Source organism: Penicillium chrysogenum (genome assembly GCF_028827035.1).
Source record: "Penicillium chrysogenum strain IBT 35668 chromosome Unknown utg000002l_segment0_segment0, whole genome shotgun sequence".
Lineage (NCBI taxonomy): Eukaryota > Fungi > Ascomycota > Eurotiomycetes > Eurotiales > Aspergillaceae > Penicillium > Penicillium chrysogenum.
The window spans coordinates 6,314,462-6,336,295 of NW_026622750.1; the positions used below are offsets into that span (position 1 = coordinate 6,314,462).

The 21,834-nt window shown below is 50.7% G+C and overlaps 8 protein-coding genes across 8 annotated transcripts; 3 read left to right on the forward strand and 5 right to left on the reverse strand.

Annotated features, from left to right (window-relative positions):
- Positions 1-288: 288 nt before the first annotated feature.
- Positions 289-5,465, reverse strand: N7489_005618 (uncharacterized protein; the record flags this gene model as incomplete). Its single annotated transcript, XM_056711370.1, has 2 exons — positions 289-1,739; positions 1,796-5,465. 2 exons carry the CDS (start codon positions 5,463-5,465, stop codon positions 289-291), a joined length of 5,121 nt encoding a protein of 1,706 aa, XP_056569791.1.
- A 768-nt stretch (positions 5,466-6,233) lies between these two features.
- Positions 6,234-7,091, reverse strand: N7489_005619 (EXPERA domain-containing protein; the record flags this gene model as incomplete). Its single annotated transcript, XM_056711371.1, has 4 exons — positions 6,234-6,304; positions 6,366-6,600; positions 6,657-6,820; positions 6,887-7,091. 4 exons carry the CDS (start codon positions 7,089-7,091, stop codon positions 6,234-6,236), a joined length of 675 nt encoding a protein of 224 aa, XP_056569792.1.
- A 1,306-nt stretch (positions 7,092-8,397) lies between these two features.
- On the reverse strand, positions 8,398-9,255 carry N7489_005620 (SDR family NAD(P)-dependent oxidoreductase; the record flags this gene model as incomplete). The annotated part of the gene is made up of 2 exons (XM_056711372.1): positions 8,398-9,052; positions 9,125-9,255. 2 exons carry the CDS (start codon positions 9,253-9,255, stop codon positions 8,398-8,400), a joined length of 786 nt encoding a protein of 261 aa, XP_056569793.1.
- Positions 9,256-10,125: 870 nt separating this feature from the next.
- Positions 10,126-11,190, forward strand: N7489_005621 (uncharacterized protein; the record flags this gene model as incomplete). The annotated part of the gene is made up of 1 exon (XM_056711373.1): positions 10,126-11,190. The coding sequence occupies one exon, from the start codon at positions 10,126-10,128 to the stop codon at positions 11,188-11,190; it is 1,065 nt and encodes a 354-aa protein (XP_056569794.1).
- A 2,638-nt stretch (positions 11,191-13,828) lies between these two features.
- Positions 13,829-14,236, reverse strand: N7489_005622 (galactose oxidase early set domain-containing protein; the record flags this gene model as incomplete). The annotated part of the gene is made up of 1 exon (XM_056711374.1): positions 13,829-14,236. The coding sequence occupies one exon, from the start codon at positions 14,234-14,236 to the stop codon at positions 13,829-13,831; it is 408 nt and encodes a 135-aa protein (XP_056569795.1).
- Positions 14,237-15,047: 811 nt separating this feature from the next.
- N7489_005623 (uncharacterized protein) lies at positions 15,048-17,223 on the forward strand (the record flags this gene model as incomplete). The annotated part of the gene is given in 7 exon segments (XM_056711375.1): positions 15,048-15,157; positions 15,233-15,267; positions 15,337-15,406; positions 15,460-15,627; positions 15,687-15,877; positions 15,889-16,035; positions 16,085-17,223. 7 exon segments carry the CDS (start codon positions 15,048-15,050, stop codon positions 17,221-17,223), a joined length of 1,860 nt encoding a protein of 619 aa, XP_056569796.1.
- A 480-nt stretch (positions 17,224-17,703) lies between these two features.
- N7489_005624 (uncharacterized protein) lies at positions 17,704-19,752 on the reverse strand (the record flags this gene model as incomplete). Its single annotated transcript, XM_056711376.1, has 1 exon — positions 17,704-19,752. The coding sequence occupies one exon, from the start codon at positions 19,750-19,752 to the stop codon at positions 17,704-17,706; it is 2,049 nt and encodes a 682-aa protein (XP_056569797.1).
- A 443-nt stretch (positions 19,753-20,195) lies between these two features.
- Positions 20,196-21,834, forward strand: N7489_005625 (uncharacterized protein; the record flags this gene model as incomplete). Its single annotated transcript, XM_056711377.1, has 4 exons — positions 20,196-20,425; positions 20,475-20,913; positions 20,984-21,504; positions 21,573-21,834. 4 exons carry the CDS (start codon positions 20,196-20,198, stop codon positions 21,832-21,834), a joined length of 1,452 nt encoding a protein of 483 aa, XP_056569798.1.

Genomic DNA, 21,834 nt, shown 5'->3' on the forward strand with positions numbered 1-21,834 from the left:
TTGGAGTTATAGGTCTCATAGCATATAACTACACAACAGAGGCCGGAGAAGAGAGGCAGGTTGGGCATGGTTGCATTATTCCACAGCCCGGATATCATTCAGTTGAGTCTAAATGTACAAAAGGAAAGAACTAATAATGATTGAAGATATGTAAAAAATAAGAAGAAAAGGAAAAGTAAAAAGAGAGAAAAAGCCAACAATACACCCCCCATACCCCATATCCATACCCCGTTCACAAGTACACCCAATCCCAGTCCCAATCCCAACATCAACCCATCACATCACTCATCAATACCTGAGCTTGCCAACAAGCCCAAAGGTATAAGCTGCCTCAGCCTCACTCTTCATTTGAATCATAAATATCTTGCCAGAGCCAGTAGCAACGCCGCCCTTCTGCGCGATGGAGGCGTCTTCATTCTCCTCGCGAATGGAGACTGCAATACCCGTGCGGGCAATACGCTCAAAGGCGTTCTCGCCAAGGCAGACATCGAGCAGGGTCTCGCCGCGTGTCTTGCCACGGATGACTATGCGCTTCTCGGTCGGGATGGCGCCCCGTGGGGAGGCGGAGCCTGATGCGGGAGGTGAAGTACCGCTTGCATTGTCATTATCACCTTGTGGGGAGCTGCCTTCGCTGCGGCCGCTGAGGCCAGTACCAGGGCGGGAGGGATTCTTGGGTGGTGCAGGCATGATGGTCATACGGGCGGCGCCCATGTCGCGCCACTTGGAGGCGGATTCACGGGCGTACAGACGGACCTTGGCGTTTGAGAGACCGATGCCGTCGGCGCCTTTGACTGCTGCGGCGATGCGGCCTATGCCCGAGTTAGAGGATGGGCCGTTGCCGGAATCACCGGAGCCCGAGTAGATGCTGCCTTCGCGGCCAGTGCGGGATTCGACGGTCGAGCGGGCAATGTTGAACATTTTGCTGCTGTTCCCGAAGCGTTTCAGGGCGGAGAAAGCGCTGCTCATGGTTCCCACGCTGCTTTCGGATCCTTCAGCTAAAGAGCGCGGGGAGCTCGACGCGCGATAGCTCTTTCTGCGGCGGGGCCAGCCAAACAGCCCTCCGCCGGATTTGGGGGCAGGTTCAAAGGTAGAGACATGGCCGTTGAATGGGCCGCGGGCGTTTTGGAGCGCGATATATGTTGGGTTATTAATTCTTGATTGGTTGATTAGACCATATAGGGCGTCGCATTCGTCAGGGTTGCGTGACCGGAACATGATGTTGTTGCTAGATGTGATCTTGGATCGCTCAGTGGGAGGAGAGCGGATACTGATATCGATGGCGGTGCCGCGGCGAATGGGAACGAGCGGTGTCAATTCAAGAGAGATGAGCGGCCTTGATGATACGGATTCCGAGTTCTCATCAGGCTCAGAGCCCAAGGCGAAAGCTTCGATCAGGCCAGGGCCAACGATGATGCTACATTCGTCAGGAAGCAAAGGCTCCCAGCTGCCTTTGTCGGACCAGGCAAAGACAGACGCAATGGTCTTGTTAGTCTTGGTGGGCTGTACCGGCACAGAACGATAGCCGCTCTGCGACACAGAATTAGAGGGCGACAGAGAACTGGCGTCGGTATCCGCATCTGGTGCTTTTGGCTTGGGAGTAACATATTCTTCATCTTCAGACATAGAGGAGTAATCATCTTCTGAGTCAGTGAAGCCACCTGATCTTGAGTATTCGGATGATGAGTAGGAATAGTGGCGGACTGTCGAGGCATCCGAGTCGGTTTCTGAGTAGTCTGAAGCTGTAGAGGGTTCATATTCGTGCTTCAGGGGGAGGAGCCACGTCGCTTGAGTCCACCACTGCTGGACGTGAAGACTGGAGTTGAGCGCTTGCCATTGGCAGGGCTAGGCGAGCGATGAGGCGGGGGAGGGGGAGGACTATCGTCATCCTTCGGCCGTCTTCGAGACTTCCTTCTCCTAGTTCTTGTTGGCGTCTCTGGAACTTCTTGCTTGGGCAAGCATTCGAGTGGAGGATAATCTTCCTCATCTTCGGGGCCGATGCTTGTGGGTGTAGTAAGGTGGGTTTGGCTGCTAGAAGTTCGGATTTTGGGGATCAACGGAAGAGTTGCCGAGGGAACAGAAGAAACTCTAGGGGATTCAAGCTCGGGTTCCCTGACAGGCGTCTTCTGAGGCTGAGGAATCCTCGAACGCGACTTTTCTCTCGGTGATGCTCTCGCTGGGGATTCCTCCTTTTCGCCATAAAATCTTCCTCCCGTTGGCGTACTTGGGGTTTGAGGGGAGGCAAGTGCAGGTTCGCTGTGTTCGGGTGCTTTATCAGATACAACAGTCTGCTGCGAGGCAGCCTCAGAAGCCGGGCTGTCACCATAGCGAGAAAGTCTCTTCGCCTTGGATCGTTTGAGTCCGGTGGGAGTCTTTTCCGGGCTACTTGGCGAGCTCCTGGGAGCTGTAGAAGGCAGAAGGGGTAGATCGGGGCGAATTGGCTTTGGGGATAGCTCAGATCCTCCAGTGGTATAATCAGTCTCCCGAGTGACGATTGAGGACAAAGAGCTCCTAGCATCAGTAACAGAGCCGACCGTACTCGGCTCAGACGAGTGCTCTTTGGGGGGCCATGAGCGTCGTTTGCCGGCTGCCTTCTCGCCGATGGGGACATCAACATCATTTGGCCTGGGCGGAGAACCAATGGCAGGGGGCTTCCGAGCCTTGTTCTGCTTCGCTCGGCTGATAAAGCTTTGGCTTCGACAAATTGATGGTGGAATAGGGTCAGATCCGAGCAACGAGACCCACTCAGCCCCAACTTCTTCTTCGTCAATGCGGAGCGAGATCAATTCTTGCCAGTACTTGGTTTCATCTCCAGGAGCGCTGCGCAGCATGACCACGATCTCATGCTTCGATTCTCCCTTGCGGGCTGAAACACATCTCAGATCCATAGGAGGGAAAAGAAGCCAGCGATCCGAATGATCAATTTCACAAATCAAAAGATCACCTCCAGGCCCCTTGCTCGAGGGGTTGTCTCGGTATAATAGCTCGGCTCGACAATCCACAAGTTGTCCACTTGAGTGATACAAAGATAGATTGAAGAAATCGCGAGCTCGGACATGGCGTGTCTGGTCAATGCCGATCCCGTGCAGGATGCCCAAGGTCATCGGGTCTCTTGTGCGTGTTGGGTCGATACTGGCAGCAGAATCATCTTCCAACCTCGCTCTTTCATCTCGGACGCGTTTTCGGGCATCGATAACGAGGCTTTGATAGGCGGCAGCGGTTTCTTCAGCCTTTGGGGACGGTTCCAGCATATTGATGCCCTTGAAACTCTTTGCCAGGTACTTAAGACGTACTAATGGCCGCTTCAGCAGATAAGCCACGTCGACCTTCTCCCCGTCGCTGTCTACAATGTCGCCGTTTTCATCTCGCTCCAAGCCTTCATCCAGGCTCTTTGTGTCGGCATCGTTCGTGACTTCATCTTCTTCCAAAGGGGCCAGGTTGACAATGACATCTTTGAATCCAAGGCGCCACGCCTTCAAGTACTCGCGGTAGACTCTCTGGGCACCTTGCGCCCATGTAAGCAATGCATCCGCGTTATCCTGCGGGATTCGCTTGTGCAGGTTCTTGAGGCGCTCGATCGCCACTCCCATATTAACAATCGGCTTTGAGAAGTTCACATCGTCCTCAGGGTCCAAAGACGGTCGAAACAGACCTGCAGCAATGGCCGAGTCAGAACGGGACAACACGCAAGTCAAGAGGACCGGAATCACACCCCCGACTAGTGTTTTCAGCTCGCGCATATACTTCGTCTCATCACCCGAAAGCTCATAGAGCAAATCTTCAACTGTGGCGTGTGCCAGTCGGCTTTTGTTGGTGCGAATACTCCGGTTCGACCGGGTGGTTCTGCTCCGCGAAGCCGAAACAGATAGCACAGACATGAGGTCATTGTGAGTGGTAAGTCGTCTTTTCAGTTGCGAGGAGACCACAGGTAGCGAGTCTGGATCGAACTGGTCGTCCTTTTCTGCTTCTTCTGCTTCCTCGGACAGTTTCGATTTAGGCTTTTCAGTGGGGGTAGACTTGGGTAAGTGCTCAGTTCCCTCTGTCAGAGTGGTGCTCAACGTGTCCGTGGAAGCAATCGTTGATAAACGATGGTATCCGGTGGCCGGGAATGGCTTCTTACGGCCCAGCGGTACAGGCGGATTAAGGCCCGATACTTCAGAGCCGTTGTCAGAAAATGGCTGTAAATCGGACTCCGAGGGCGCGAGACTATCCTCATAAGGCTTGTCGTCGACATGGTGATCCTCTTTGCTCTTGACAGATGTCTTGGAGCTCTTATCTATGCTAGCCCTCTTTGATTCCGAGGCAATGTCGCGATCTTGTGCCTTTGGTGTTTTGTCGATTGAAGAAGAGCTGTCCTTTCCTTTGGAATGCCTACTCACAGCACTCTTCGGGCGTGACTCGGAGCTCTTCGGGCGCTCGCTGATCGTTGATGGTTCAGATTCCGTCCCAGGTTGTAGCTCTCCGTCTGCAAGTTTTTGAGATCGTCTGGCTCGGCCTGATTTCAGATCCAGAGGCGCTGGCATATCACTCTTAGATACGGCTTCATCCAGAAAAGGATCCGGTGTGTCAGAAAGCCATGCCTCGATTTTGGCTCCACGGCCCGTAGTCGGCGTAGGTGTAGGTCGCGGCGGTTCGGGTTCGGGTATCCCAAACATTTTCCTGGACTCGTCGATCATGTGTGCGAATATACCACCTTTGGGAGGCTTTGCTGGGCCGCGCTTGCGTCTCCTTGACAGCTCAGAGAAATCCGCCTCGCTTGCTGCCCATGCATCCTCAGGAGGAGGGGAGTGCGTTCTGAGTCTGTCCGGGAGCTCCGAAGGTTCCACAGACCCGGGATGGTCCGTCTCATAGTCGCTCTCGGTGATGGTATCGATGTTCTGTCGTGCACCCGCGGACTTGGTGTCTCGCGTCGGAGATTTGGACCTCGTCCCAGCGCCTCCTTTCACCTGAGATCGAGGACGATCGCGACCTTTCTCATCTTGGAATTCGTTTTTGTCGTGTCTTCCCCGTGAAGACCTAGGCTGCCCTTCGTTCGTGGTATATTCGGCTATGCGCTTAGGTGGAGGTAGGTTACGCGACGAAGACTGGGTTGAGGCTCGACTTCGCGTTCGTTTCCAATGCTCGTCGCTCACCACACGCTTGCGGGGCGTGCTGTGACTGCGCTTCCTTGTGGTCGGGGGTTTGTCCTTCGGCTTTTCTAGCTTGTCTAGCTTCTCTAGCTTTTCCAGCTTCCCCACCTTGACCTTAGCAGGCTTTGGTTTTGGCTTCGCATCATTTTCCTCATCCTCAGCATAGGGGTCGTCTACCGTTACGACCCCGCCGCCTTGTTGTTGCCATTTCCGCACTCGCGAGCGTACCGTGTTCGTGTCGTGTAGCCCTAGCGGCTCTCCGATATCCAGCGGTTTTGACGTGGACTTCGCAGTTCCTCCACGATTGGAGGGACGTTGTGTCGTCGCAGGAGATGGCATCGGTACCTAGAGAGCAAACCAGAGGCCGACATTTAGTAGGGAGCTCTCTCGAGGTATTGTTGTCAAAGCAGGTATCCGAGAAAAACACGGGGGTTTGTTGACTTCGACCTGTGGACACAGTAGTTACTTACCAAAGCCCCCAAGAATTAACAAATTTGGAGCATTTGCTTTTTCGACGATCGCAGGAAAATCCTTCAGGGATCATAAACAAATGCGTCAGACCCTCTTGGAAGGTTGAGCGGCTGACCAGCGATAAGCCTCCCCCTCCCGCACTAAGTTGGTTGCCGGGAAACCAGATCGGATCAACCTACGGAGTATATTGTACCTAGGTAGGCTCTTATTCAAGTACCCCCCGTGATTTGATCTGGTGAGTATTGGAAATGACATGGGAAAAATGAAAAGAAAAATAAATCACTTCTGGGAGACCACAGTATTGGTTAATATCGGGTTGCGCGTCAGGTGGCCCCCCCTTGTGCATAAGCGTCATAGGGTACGGAGTACTTGGTGTGGGATATTAAATCGACACCTACCGAGTAGATATTACTGGAATATGAATGGATTAGTTGGAAATATCCTCGTCAAGTCATCCTGTAGGGCTATCATATGATTCTATATACTATATATACATTGACCGATTCTCCCCTTCTGACCATCGCATGTCCTCAATCCCAACACCAAATTCCCTGAATATTTCGCGCCAACACAGTTCTAGCCCGATTCTCCACTGCGCCTCGACCCGCCACTATTCCAGGAATGACGAAAGAGGTGTTACTTAGTCTTGTCCTTTTCCGACTGTTTGAGTGCAGCCGAGATGGTGGAAATGCTCTGATAGAGAAAGTCTATTATACAAAGTCAGCATCTAGGTAATGGATATCCATGGATCCCGGGAAGTGCACATACACGCGGGGACAATAATCCAGATGAAGTTCATCAAAAAGTAATACAGCCAAAAATAATACGGCTCCGGTCGGGAATATGGTCGCCCGTGGACATACTCGTCAAACAAGCTGGTCGCATAATACAGCATGTCGCCGTACAGATGGCTCATGCACACAATGACCTGGATTGGGTGGCGCAGAGAATGCCTGGTTGCGGTCAAGTATGCAACAACAAAGCACAATGGTCCCCACAAGAGCTTTGTCAGAATCAGCGGTGAATCCTGTTGGTCTTGTATATAGTTGTGGGACTCACCACGGTCATTGTCTCCATACATAACACCAACGTGTCCGAGGTCATATACCGGGAATCCGATAGAGCATATTCTTTCCATAGTTGCCCAAAAAGATCTTGGGCAGAAGCCATATGGTTATGGTGGACCATAAAATATCCCTCGAAGAAGCAGTGCAAAGTTCCAGCTAGATATCCCCATTGTCAATAACTATTCAACCTTCAAATTGATCTTTGCTCGATTGGCGTCTTACAGAGCACAAACCACAGAATGGCGATTCGATCCGCCATGCGCAGTTTCGGTTTCACATAGCTGGCCAACGCGAAAGTCACACTAAGAAGAACAGTACATGCCCCACCGGCAGAGACGAGAAGCTGTAACACTGGGGCCTGGTTGGGCTCATAACCCACAACATTGGCATCGAGGGGGTAGTATGGGTGGGATGGAGGACTGGGCATGGTTGCAGTTGGCCCTGAGAGTGTTGACCAGGTCTAGACTGTTAATATCACCTAGAAAAAAAAAGATATAGAAAGTAGACAGAGATGGAAAATGAGAGGTCGGAATGTGTTGGCTTTTGAAGGGGGTGGATTTGAGTTCGGCCAATAACAAGCTTAACATCGAAGTTTAACTAGATCCACAGATGAAGCATTTAAGAAAATATTTCAAGAGAATCAGGGAAATAGATTGATCAGGCAAAATTAAAGACCGAGTTACACAAGCTCGAAATGCTTGCATCTCGTGTCTGTCTTTCAGCATTGCTTTCGCGTGTTCGCGTGCCTCAGGCGTCAATATATGCCTTAACATAGATGTCTTAACATCCGTAATAACTACCTAGGTAGGTAACTAGTTAGTTAACTATAATCACAGATATCACATATTCTCGGTTTCTTAACAATCCGCCAGAAACGGGGAGTTAATCGGACCCAAGATGTCTGTATGGCTCAACTCAGGGCGCAAACCTACGTTCAATGGCATGAATTGTAGCTTCATGGATGGGTTCCGAGAATGGGCTTCTGCCAAATCCAGTAGAGCCGCTAGTGCGCCATATCGTATTTCTCTTGCAGAACATTTCATAAGCTAGTGTGATATGTGTATTTTATAAACTATAGAAGTTGATATTGCAAGAATTGAGACATTACAGAAGTTGAGATCTCGAAAGTTATATATAGGAAGGTTCCCTTTCACAAATTAAGCATTTTATAGCACTTTTCTACCATCTATTTAACAAATTAAGAAGAAGGAGAAAATATACATATTCATGACACACTGGTAGCAGACCAAGCTTCGTATACTACTAGATTGATTAATTACCGAGGCAACTATCTTTCCTGAAGGAAGAAAGAGAAGTGATCTAGCAGCAGACAACAAATGATATACGTGGTGGGGGAGAGATGACCATTAGTTATTATACCTGTAATGGCGTCTCCAACCAAGCCCGAGTGAATTTCAAGGAATACTACCATTTACGGCACTAGCATCCCATACCCGCATACGTGACTGAGATATTATAAACAGTATGGTTGGTAGCATATCGGTTTGCTGTCAACGACTATTACACCGTCGTCCTGGGACTGTTCAACCTCCATTTAGTTGAATCAATGCTGAGTGTTTTGAAGCCGTAGCTCAATCGTTTACAAACGGTAACTAGTCGAGGTCCTAATAGATTCAAAAGTAATTAAATGGTTCTAAGGCTGCCTTCTGTACTTTTTCCACATGCTTCTATCTCTGAATAGGCTATTATATAGTCCTTCGCACATTCATCATTCAGTACACAGCCCATCCACCGCTAGCACTAATCGTCTGCCCTGTAACCCACCTACTTTCCTTGCTTGCCAGCCACGCCACAACGTCCGCCACTTCCTCCGTAGTTCCAACACGATGCTCTATCGGCGTCGCCTTCTTCTGCGCCTCCACCAGCTCCTGCGGGATGTTATCCAGCATCTGAGATTGGACAGGCCCGGGGCTGACAGCGTTAACGGTGGTGCCATTGTGCCCGAGTTCGGCAGCCCAGCACCTCGTCAGCCCCTCGATCGCCGCTTTCGACGAACAGTATACTGAGAGGTTTGCGAACGCCGCCCGAGCGCCTACCGACGAGAGATTGATGATGCGGCCATTGGTCGCCAGGTAGGGTAAGACGGCCTGAGTCATGAGCAGGGTCCCGCGAACATTCACATCGTATACCGAGGCGAAATCCCTGGGTGTGATGTCACCCAAGGACTTTGCAAGTTCCACCCCTGCGTTGTTGACAAGGATGTGGATCTTCTCCTCCTTCCCGTTCGCTCGGAGCCAGTTGATAGCCGTATCTATGATAGTACTCGGGGCCTGGCAGTCGCCGAGATCACCGCGGATGCAGAGGGCTCTGGGATGGTGACGGAGTGAGGTGATCCTCTCCGCGATGCATTGGGCTAAGTGTTCGCTGCTAGGAGCGGAGTATATGAGTATGACATGGAGTTCTGTTAGGCTCAGATAGCAAATCGGGAACATTCAATACGGGAAAGAGCTTACATCGGCTCCGCGTCGTCCGAGTTCGATTGCAATTCCTGCGCCGATACCTCGAGAACCCCCGGTTACGATAGCCGTGCTACCCTGAAGAGGGAGATAAGAAGACTCGAGGGTAGACATGACAGTTCAAGGACAGATAGTCAAAGAGGAATAGATTTTGGACCACTTTTGAATGACAGGTCGAAAGAGGTTTATAAAGACTGGAAGCCAAACAGGGGTTTAAGAAATAGCGTGACCTCGTTTTCGGCGATAATCTTAAATCCGACGTTTCTTTTTAACCTTTACGTGACTTTGATAACAATGAATAGTCGGCATTTTCCTTCCACAACTTCATCCTAAGGTTCGCACGCTAACGCGTAGAAAGTGACCCACATTCCACGATCGGCTTAAGTCTATGGAGTAGCATCGTAACTTCGATTGACGATAGAAGTTGTAGGTGATGGTAAAACTGACAAGGGAAGTGATCGGCTCCCGGAGCCCCTGCGCAGGTGGATCATAAGGAGAGTTAGTCACTGCGCCGCCTGAGTGACCCTGAGTAGCTCACAGCACCTAGGTAAAGTCCAGACTGATCAGCCCATTCAATCTCATCTTGTCTCTCCGTTCTTTCAAATGCTCCCGGAAATATGGTGATGTTACGGTTCTCAGCATGGTTCTTGCTTTAATTTGTTGGCTTCTTCCTGTGGTGCCGATCGTATCGCCCGCTACGTTAAGCGTGCGTTTGGCTCCCTTCAATGAGTATGCGTTGAAACGAATCCCTCGTGTCGATTTCACGAGCGCGAATTTTGCCAGTTTCATTTCGGTCAACAGTCCATTCAGAGACCCAATTAGGCAGGAGATGTGGCTTAGCGCGTATAGGGGCCCTACGCCGGAAACTCAAAGGGTCGTCAATAGTGTCGCGGCGCAAGGTACAATCCTGCCAATAGAGCCCCCAGCTATCAACCCGTCGTGGTTAGTGGATTTTTATGTTTTGTTGCTGTCTTTCCGCGTGCCATGGAAAGCCACGAACATGGTGAAGTCCTGGAGAACGTGACCGGAGCTGTACAAGATCCAATGATTTTACGCTGTATGCTCCACAATGCGTCGTATCAGGCCAACCCTACCTACGTCAATGGCGGCCAGACGATTCAGGTGACAGATAAAGCAGTTCTCAACGGAATTGCCTCCCTTCACGGTGCTGTCAACTTCGACGAACCTGAAGTATCTTCGAATAATTCGATCGCACACAATTTTCGTATCATAGAATATCTGTCCTATCAGTCTATAATGGACGCATTTGGTAATCTTTTGATTGAATCGATTAGTACCAATATGACCCATCTCGCGTACCATAAATCTGGTATTGAAGTGAACGCTGTGAATTCGATGAAGCAGACCACCAACATCTTATCAGCAACATTGATGGAAACAGAAGAGATGGGTATCTTTTCATCTACCACAGCATCTGATCCTAATCCATTCATGGATTATTGGAAGGGGAGATCTGTCAATTCTTCGAAAGATTATTCACGGTTATCAAATGCCCTTGAAGCACCTTTCGAGAACATCACGTTTTCGCTCATGGGCTCCGAAATGTTCCAGTATGTACTATCAATCTGTATGCTAAGCCTGCCCAGCGCCCTAAACATGCATAATAGACCCAACTACACAGTGGAGGCAGTGCCAGACACGAATGTGACCATCAACTCTTACCGCAACATATACATCTACACCCGATCGGTTCTCTGGGCCGCCTACGGCACCGCACTCGGCGTCACTGCGCTCTGTGTCACTGTAGGCGTCCTTCTGTACCACTCAACCGACGACTCTTATAGCAGTAAATTTTCGACGATATTCAGGGTCACCCAGGGCGCCATGGTGTCTATTGACCTCAGCATGAAAGACTACAGTGGCCTTGACCCGCTTCCGGACCACATCGCGAACGCGGAAATATCAACCGGCTATAACCAAGGCTATCTGGCAACAACGTCTTCTACAACTCCTCTAGGTCATCCTCACCGAGGTCCAGCGGCCTCTAGTCAACTACTCGAGACCACACCGGAGAAAGGTGTTCTTTGATATGTACATGAATAATTACAATCCCTTGTCACTGCAGCCTCGTTCATGTGTTTGAACGCGTGCTAAGATATGCTACTACTGTATCTTCTTGTTGTTCTTAGATTGTTGGCCCGCCTGTCTGTACCGCTCTTATTGATAGCTCCTCAACATATAGTGCTTTTTTTGGTGAGGTTCTTGCCAGCAATGTGCGCCGAGATAGTGTGAGGAAAATACCTATATAACTAGACATCTAAAAAGACCAGAAAAAGGACATATTTCATGAGGCACTGGGAGCAGACCAAGCTTCATGTGCTACTAGACTGATTAATTACCGAGGCAACTATCTTTCCTAAATAAGTTAACTGACAAAAGTGAAGATGCTCACTCCTCGCCGCGCTTGGGTGAGCTAAGGGTTTGTCGATCCATGGGTGGGACCACTATTTGTAGGTACTATGTGGTTTACAACACCGGTAGAGCAATTCAAAACTAACTACCATTGGGCCAGAAATCCTCCGTCGCCGCGCAGACAAATTCCCTTATGTATGATCAACAGTCGGATGCGAGCTAAAGGACCCATGCACTACCTCATAGCCCTGTCCGAATAACCTTGCGCGCAAAATCATCATGGGTGATGCCGATAATTCAGAACACTCCTACGCCACTATCAATTCCGAATTGTCTGATTTTGTCCTGCATGTCTGCGCAGTACTTGAAAAAGTCGTTGACTGAGATCTCTTTCGCCGGGTCTTTGATCTTTCTCATCTCGTAATCTCGGATCTCAATTAGAATCCGGAGCTCCGGGATCTCCTGCAGTTGAGATGCCATGATCACTGTCGCCACGTACGGAGAGATGTCTGCTTTCAGATTGTTTGCCGTTCTGTATCTCTGTTTAACGGCGTCGATGAATTCACCTGCTGTCGAAAACTCCGTGCGCTTTGTGTTGACAAATGGTATTATCGCCGCGCTGAGGGCTCCGTGTCCTTCTCCCCGCATGTGGAGCTTACACTGGTGCATAAAGTCGTCGGCCAATGTCGTTCTTTCCCCTGTCGAAGTGATATCTTGGACAACTTCCGGATCAATACAATGTGCAAGCCATGTTGCAACTTGCATTGACAGCTCCACCCATGAGTGCATTTGGAGAGTCTCTCATTGGCCTCTCGACATTTATGTCGATCAGACGCTGGAGACCATGGCACCGGAGAATTCTGACAACGCCGCCATACCAATAGTCAAAGTCCTCCTTGTCCTTTAACTGTGGTTCCAGCTTGTACAATGCAAAGCTTCCAATGCCGGAAGATTATATCCTTGGTCTCCTGCTGTGTGAATCGCATCCATGTAGTCATCCCAGTTGCGATCGTTCGGTGCGCCAGGTCCGATTGCTAGTCTCATGTTGTGGGTGAGGGTCCATCCAGGACCCTCACCCCCGTTGTCGTTGTCGTCCTCCATCCTTGTGTCCTGCGACAGTATTCCCGGATCTTTTGACGTTGTTGTTTTTGCTTGGTTTGGATCAATGTGAGGATTGTTGTATGAAATGAAGCGATGTGATTCGTCGAAGCAAAGGGTTAATCGTCGAATCGGAAAGGATAAAAAGGGTGGGTAAAAGGCTGTTGTGGAGTACAATACCCGGTAAAATCTCTGATTGGTTCGGTCGGTTCGGGTGTTGTGGGGCCCAAAAAAAGTACCCGCCAGTTTTGGATCTGCACTCCTATCCGCGACTCTCTCTGCACGGAATAGGTGAAATTTAAATTGAATGCAATCTGCTACTTGTAGATGATAGCTCTTGAAAAGTGAGGGGTAATAACCTGTTGGACGCTACTGTGTAGGGCCAAGAAAGCAGAGAGGAGAGAGTTGTATTGGGAGGAAAGGAAGCGAGCTCCCACACTAACTATCTACACTAACAAGGGGTCGATGCCTGGACCCACATGCAGACCCACATGCATGCATAACATTCGTGAAACGGACTTCTCTATAACTATAACTATATAACCTTTGATGTGGGCGGTACGGCAGTGTATATGTAGCCGCCAGTGCGCCATATCGTATTTCGCCAGCAGAACATTTCACAAAATTAGTATGGGGGATAGCTCCTCAAATGTCTGCTTCTCTCGATCTAATTAGTCTACGCTCAATATACAATATGGTGTAATGACCTTGGGAACTTGGAATGTTACGACCTTGAGATACTCACTAAGCAACCTGATGGCTCATCCCGTTGCTCTCCCTCGTTTGATTTCTGACTTCTGCCTTCCCTGGTTGCAATCGCCCTAACACAGTACGGGTTATCGGCTGGGAGTATAATCGCGGTTCTCTAGCATAGATAAACCAAAATCTTTTGCAGTTTGTGATAACTATCTAATTAGAGGCAATGGCATGGAACGAATATCAGAAAACATACCTGGTAGACTATTTATGTCCCAACATCTTTCCTCTATCCTTAAGGCTAGAAAAAAACCACATTTAAAGTATGGCCAGTGTTGTGAGGAATTCTTTCAGACTATACTCTTTACAGCTATGCGAAAGTGTCAAGCACTGCAAGAGATCTAAAGCGACGCTATGTCAACTTCTGACCTGTCCAAAATAGCCAGCTTGCTTCAAAACCACTTTCGTTTCAGCAACCCGATGCTCATGAATGACTCGGCGTCTGTAAAACTAATGTTGGTTACCATGATTTCTGAAAGGTCAGGGGTGATTCGTGCTTGCTGTTCTGTGCCTCCAACAGGCCTAGCGGATTCTGTGCAGGTTGGATGATCCTCTTTTTGTCCAAGCCAATCATCATAATCTTCGAGACGCTAGGCACGCCCGCCTCGTCCATAACGAACAACATCCAGTATCCGGGGATGAGAATACACGAATCCTTTGGAAGGGTAGTTTTGTAGATATTCTTGGAGAATGATATAACCCTGAGTTTGAGTGGAATGCGACGTTGATCAGCGTTGACAGTATGGAGGTTTGCAATCTCAGATACTGCCCACCATGGCATAATCTTCCAGCCCAGAGAGGATCTCGGGACGAGGTCGAGGCTCACCGGATTGAGTAAGGAGGTAGGGTGGTGTGAAGATCTGGTCATCGTAGTGGCTGGCTGTGCAATTGCCACAGAGTCCACCACCTGCGTTCAAGGCCCGGCCATCGAAAAGGAGGATTGATACAGTATGGTATACTCTCACAACATTGTTCTGCTACAACTCCGTGAAAGTGTTGTTACAGGGTCGTGTTCCGGAATAAATTGGACGGTTTCCTCATTGAATGCAACGCCGAACTGCTGGCCGCCGAAGAGGCGACTTTTCCATCGGGGAGAACGACCGTAGTGTGGAACACACGTTCACGATGCATAGTGCCTCCTCCGGCCGGTTCAACGTTCGGTCCCTCGCCCGGTTCACCGATCGTGATAATGTGGGCGGCATTAGTGGCCCAAGAAAAGGTTCGTACGCTTTGGCTAGATGGACGGTTTATGCAGAGCTTGAGCATCCTCAGAAGTCCACTAACTCTAGTATATCCCAGGTTACCTGTGCACCTCAGCATATTACGACTTATCTGCAAAGAAGCTGCCAGTGGGGAAGAGCTAAGATGGATGGTGGCATTGGTCCTATAGAGATGGTAGACCGGGGGCGATCGAAGTTGAGTTAGGGACTAAACCGACTTAGAATTTAAAATTCCACAATCAATTCAAAGACCGGTCCCTGGGCGACATTGAGACCGCGGAGGTATATTTCTGTAAGGGAAAAGCCATGAGGCGTCAGACAGCGAATGATTGTCCGATACGCTGCCTCAGGCACTAACTCCGCATAGCCAAGGTCCCCTTTGCGAGGCTCGCCCCCTCAACTTACCGTGATTCCCCGACACTGCTTGTATGGCGTCGCACCCCATGATTCCTCTTCATAATGGTATCTGAATCTCCTAGGCCTCTGGGCATTGACGTCTCACATTCCACTATGGAGTCGCCACCAGCCATTGCCGCCTTGTTCGTCATCAGCTTCGATATCAGGACCGGGTAATCCCTTCTCTTTCCCCTGGGCATCATAGCTCTTAAGCTTAGGAACCTATCGCTAACCTTCTGCGACAATAGATATGTAGTCTCGTGGAAGCGAACTGCGCCGGGAGGTGAGAAATCAATTATCTAGCCGCGGCTGCAATCAGTCCGACCCGCAGTACTGACTCCCGAGTGAACAGTTGAGGTTGAAGGGGTTGTGGAATACAAGTCACTGCCCTCCGGGCTGCACAATGTCACTGAAGATCTGGTGTATGTTCGTCTTCAGCAGCCCTGGATCCGATCTTGCTGACGCGCTCCTTTAGGTACTTCGTCCATGAACAGTATGCCGGTATCAGCGCGTTCCTCAACCATCCCGCTACGGAGGCCGAACGCAACGCGAAGATGTTTGCGATCGGAGTTCTGGTGCCCCTCAGCACCGGAAGGCTTGGGAAAAGCTGGCGACACGCTCCAAGGCTCAAGGAACTGACGGTGTTCGTATCACCAAGCACGCGCCATGACCGAGATCCCGACTGACACCGGTGCTCGATAGGAAATACGCCGAGAACATGTTGGATATGCAGCCGCTGTGTGATTATTGGGACACATATAGGGTGGGAGGAACCGATTATTCAGCGCCTGACTCCCCCTCGACTCGCCTCTTAGTATTCGATTCCGACCCGGCGAGCGGCCAGGTCACTCGAGCCGCAACCGCGCCTTCAGCGATGCAATGGTACTGGAAACGTTCAAGCCAGCCTTAACGCCCTTCCACCCCGCTTCATCGCTTCCAGGTTTCACGGAGTGCTTCGGACCTTTGATCTTCCCCCTCTACAGGGCAGCTTTGCTGCGCAAGCGGATTCTGTTCATGGGCGAGGCTCCTGTACACACATCTTGCAACTTCGGTACGCGTCTATGGGCATTTTAATTGACCTACTGCTAATTCAGCTCCAGTATATGATCTATCTCTCTTAGCCTCTTTGCCAAACTCCCTCCTGCAGCTGCTCCCCGCCGATCGCATACCACCACTACGCCCCCGTCCCCTCTTCAACGTTGGCATTCATGATATTCCCTACCTCTCCTCCTTCGATCCATCGCGCAGCATCATAGACCCCGAAACAGACCCAAGCTGGATCGCCTGCTCTACCGACACCGTCTTAACCCTGAAACCCGACCTCTTCGACCTCCTCGTCACCCTCCCCGCACCTTATTCACAACAGACAGCCCAGCGAGCCTTCCCCAAAATCTCCCTAATCCACAACACAGGCGGCAAACCCAATCAAACCCAAGAGATCCAACTAAAAGCAACCCAGCGCGACGCCCGGCGCTATTCAATGCTCCGCCGCGGACTCCATCAACTCTCCAACGACCGCCCCACATCCCCAGAACAAGACCCCTCAGACACAGACTCAACATACTCCTCCAGCCCCGTCGTCGAGCCTATCTCCTGGACCCGGCTCGCCTACACATCCTTCATCTGGTGGGCCTCCGCCGGCGAGAACCGCGACGGCCTGTCAGAGGAAGAAGAAGAACACCAGATAGAACAAGACTCCCGCCTTCTGGCAAGCGTCGAGAGTCTCGCCCGTCCACCCTACAACCCAACCTCCCACTCTGACCCGCCCCGTAATCCCGTCCACGACGATCAGCAACCGCCCGAAGTCGCGCTGGTCGCGTACTTCCGCCGCCTGACGTCACAGATCTTCGTTACGTTGGCTGGCGCCATCGCGCGCTATGATAGCGACCTCGATGATGACGCCTATAATGATGCGCCTTATATCGATGAAGACGATGATACCGATGCTTCGCTGTCCATGTCTCGTCAGTCTATCCACGGCGATGAGGGGAATTCGCCTTTGCTTCGGCAGCGGTCAAGTGTGAGCGGGTCTGCGAATCATAGGTCGAGAGCTGGTCAGCGGGATGGCGGTCCCCATGACACTGTCACGATCACCGTGGCGGATATGGCGGAGATGGGGCTTGATGTGTGGAGCGCGACGGACCGGGTGTTTGTTGAGGAGTTGGTTTCTCTGTGGTGGGGTCGTGCGGCGAAGGTTGATAGTGCGAGGATTAGATGCTGCGGGATCTCAGTCTTGTAGAGGCTGGTTCTCGCTAGGGCTGTTTTATATTTGAGATCTCGTTTGTGAAGATCTTCGTGAGATCTTGTTTCTTGTTAGGCATATATTATACATTGTAGGTCAATACACATCTTTTTATATGGATTGGATAAACATTGTAACCATGATCAAATAGAATTGACTCTCAGCAATCGAAATCTATGTACAGAAGAAGAAAAGTAAGACATATGAAATGTATAAAGAGGGACAGACACTGAAGCCAAGATTGCATCAAATGAAGGACAGGCAGTTGGGAAATTAAATCCATAGTATACTGAGGCTCATGATATCGGAGCTAAAAGATCCAAACACAAAACAGACAAAACATATTGCTTCCAATCGCCATGCAATGAAATAAAGACAAAATGATGCAGCGCCGGGGGGTATTAGAGGAAACGACAGCAGACCATGCAAAAGAAAGACATAAATATGCATCATGAGACATACATCCCAGGGCATTCATTAGCGTCGGAACATCCGAACAGGAGCGCTCATATCTCGACGCTCACCAAGTTCATTCTCGGTTCTCGAATCAGCCCGAAGATTGGGGTTAGGAAGGCGTCGAGGTCCCCGAGCAGGGGTTGGGTTGGATCCTGCTGAGGCCCTAGCTGTGCGGCCAGGTTCGCTGGCACTGACTGATCGCTGCTTGCTATGGGTACGGCCTCGTCGCGCTCTGATCTGTGCAAGCGCTTGTTCGCGGTCGATGGGTGTATCGGGTACGCCAGGGTGCGAAGTGCGCTGAGACTGTGGCTCTTGTCGGGAAGGAGCTCTCTTTGGGGGATTGATGGGCTGGCGGTGTCCATGGGGCTCTCTCTCGAAACGTCTCGACGGTCTTGCTTCCACGGACAGCGGTGCACGTGAGTGTTCAGCAGCACCATCTGATGGAGTGGGACGAGCCATCCTGGTCAGGGCCGGCTCCCCTGAGGGGGTGGACGAGTCGACCTGTTGATCGGTTGATGCAGAGGCGTCCATATGACGAGCGTGGACGTCTGGGTGGGGTTCAGCGAGATCGGGTGCCTTGAAGAAATCCAATCGCGGAGGTCTGACGTTGTCTCGGAGAGGAGATGGGAATGTCGTGAATGTGCCGGTCTCTGGAGAAAACGTAACCAGGGGCTCGGCTGGCATCTCCATTTTGTGGAGGTCCGCAGGTTCAGCCTTCATAGCAGGCGCAATGTGTTGGTGGACAGGAACAGGTGGCGCGGCCAGAGGGGTACGACTTGGCTCGGGTTCTTCCTGGCGGTGTTGAGGAGATCCCACCTGGGGACTGGTAGCCTGGTGAATAGGAGATCGGTGGACGGGAGGTGGAGGAGGGGGAGGGCTAGCCTCTGGGGTGCTGGTTGGGTGAGGATGGACTTGGTGCACACTAGCTTTCTGAATGCTGGCTTGCTCAGCACGAGCTTTCTCTTCCGCCTCAATCTGAGGCCGTTGGAATTTGTTATAGTAATCAGCGTCGTAGATGTAGCGACGACCTTGGCTCTCAGCAAGCCTGCAAGAGCAGCGTTCGAACTGGCACTCAATGTTTAGGAAATGCACCATTTCTTCGGCTGCCACTCTGCGACGACGCTCAAAAACTAGCTCGTCCTTAATATCCTCCAACAAATCCTCCTCGTCCTGCTCAACAGCGGTTTCGGATGCGGGTCGTTCACTCTCCGTCGTTGGTGCACAGTCCGACAAACGTGGGCGCTTGGGAGGAGTGGCTTCCGCGTGCTCTTCGTCGCGTGTCGGAGCTGGGGATCGGGCAGATCCCGCAGCGGCTCGTTTCGGTCTGCGTGGGGTGGCCAAAAATGCGAGGTCGCCTTCTGCTATTGACAGTCTCCCGAAGTCTTCTTTCCGAATCTCATGAGCGCGGACTTCGAGGGTGCTCGAGTGGTTATCCGTTTCAAGCGCGCGGAATTTCTCTTTCAAGACTTCAAGTTCCTCCGTAAGACCAGCCAGAGCGTAGGCACGTTCGAATGCCTCCTGTTTGGCCTTGTCCTTCGCCTCTCGTTCTGCTCCCAGTTCCTCTTTCAGTGTTTTGATCTCTGATTTCGAGTGTTTCAATTCTTCTTGAAGTTTTACCAACGTCGATCCAGCCCGAAACGCTTCCTTGCGGGCTTTTCGGATTTCCTTTTCGAAAATTGATCTTTCGTGGGCCTGGCGTTCTTTCGTCCCGTGTAACTCTTCCAGCAAGGACTCGAGGCGTTCACTGATCCGGCGCTCTCGCGTCTGTGCTTCAGATAAATCTTCTTGTGCGGTGACTAGGGCAGACTCGGCTTCCTCGCGGCCCAGGATAGCGCGTTGTAGAGCGGCATTGTTTCCTGCAGAGTTGGCAGGGCTGCCTCGAGAGAGGCCGTTTAGAAATGCCACTTTGGCTTGTACTTCTGAAACACCTCGGGTGCTCTTGTTGTGTAGTGTGAGGAGGTCGGAAGGTAGTGAGGGAGAGGCAGGTATGTTATGTTGATTCATGCGTTCCGGCGAAACCGGATGCAGGGCTTTTGAGGGGCTCGGGATGGGACGTGTTGGAGACTCCATCGCAGATGCTTGGTAACAAGTGATGAATCCAGCCGATGAAGATCACAAGGTTAAAGAATCATCACAGGAATAAGGAGATTCACGAGGCAAAATCACCGTTGTGGAGTTAGTGTGGTGACGCACCCACAGAAACATGTTTATTGCCCTCTTTGGAAGGATCATGTGACTGTTGCCCTGGTGACTCTCTGCACCTTCCCTAACATGGTTAGGCACTCACGTGCCGTACACCCCCACATCAGGCCTAGCGTCATGTTTTGGCTACGTCTGTGCGTCCTTAAGACATTCCAAGGTTGTCGATATCAAAATTTACTGAGGGGCCACACTGGACGGGTCGTTTGCATCCATCAATATGCATGAAATTGTGACACTTCAGCTTGGCCAGCGGGCTAACTATCTAGCAACACATTTTTGGAATCTGCAGGTACTGTCATCTACGGTGAGATATGAACTTCGTTCTGATATATAACCAGGAATCATACTTTACGTATACCGAAGGAGAACAGTCCGATGTTGATCATGACGTTCACTTTCGACCAGGTGTTGGAGCGGATGGCTCTGAGACTTACACTCCACGCACAGTAATCTATGATCTGAAGGGTGGATTCGGAACATTGCGCAGATACAATGCACTTTACGAGCTGAGTGAAGACTCCACAGCTGGTCAAGGATTATGGTATGCCAGTAGAATTGGTAGACACGTTCTTCAAATTAACATATGGCAGGGATGGAGCAGAGATAGTCCAGAAACAAACTCCAATTCAACAAAGCGACTATCAGAAAAGCTTGGATTTGGGCACTCCAGCACCTCGCCTGACATCAGAGTCCGTTCGCTACTGGTCAGACTACAATAGAGTGTATTATCACCCAAGGTCCATTGTCCAGCTAAATGAATACGACTTAAACTCCCAGACAATGCCCTTTGAGGACTGGAATGTCGGGGAAGAGTTATTCAAAGACCTCGACAAGGAGCATGACCTTCTAGACCGTGACCTGAGACCTCTCCTTGAAGAATGTGATCACTTCCGGGCGCTGCAATTGTTCTCTGGGTCAGATGATGCCTGGGGCGGATTTGCTGCCCAGTATATGGAAAGACTGAGGGATGAATTCGGAAAGAAAAGTATTTGGGTGTGGGCTATTGAGGACGGCACCAAAACACAGCGGGTAAGTGAGACAGCGATGCCCTTTTTGAAGACTTGCGAGCTCGGTTGGCTAAGTTTCGAACTTTGTATAGCATCACCAGTTCAAGAAGGATACGAACAAGGCCAGGTCACTTTACGCCATTGCCCCACTGGCATCACTGTATTCCCCAATTATCGATGTTCCGCATAAGCTGCCCGGTTATCTCAATGTCGATCGCCAATCAGAATGGCAAAAATCTGCCTTGCTAGCCTCAGCTATTGAGACGGTCACATTGCCCTCTCGATTACGGCCATATCAGCATTTCGAGGCTTCTCTCGCTGGAGAAGATGGCACGCACACCATCTTCGAATTGCAATCTTCGATTAATAAGATCAAAATCAATGGCGGTCAAACCAAGGAAGCGTCCAATGAAGATGGGCCGACCAAAGCTGCAATTGAATTTGACATTGACTTCGCCTATGACGGCGAGTATAACAAGGGCGCTCATATCTTTAACCAAGTGCAGGTAACTCGTGGAGACGAACCCGAAAGGGACAGTGAGTCCACCGAGGACAGCGACATTGGGCACCTTCGCAAACTCAGAAGATACAACTCAGAGTCGATGCTACAGAGGTAGGTTCCCCATTTTGCACACTTACTTTGCCTGTCCAGGATACTCACATTCTATACCATTATTATAGCTTCCACACGCCACTCAGCATGCCCATCCTTGACAGTTTCCCGCATGACATGTTCCCCACCCCCGAGGTAGGTACTGGAGTAAACGTGTTTACCGCATTGACCGCCTCGACACGAACGGCTCAGAGGATCAAGGCTATCTCGGCAACTGCCGCTCGCCTGATGTCGGTCGATGAGCGCGAGGCCTTGGTAAATGGACTTGGGGAGATTCGAGAGTACTACGAGACAGGGTGGAGCAGTGGCTCGGACGATGATGACGACTAA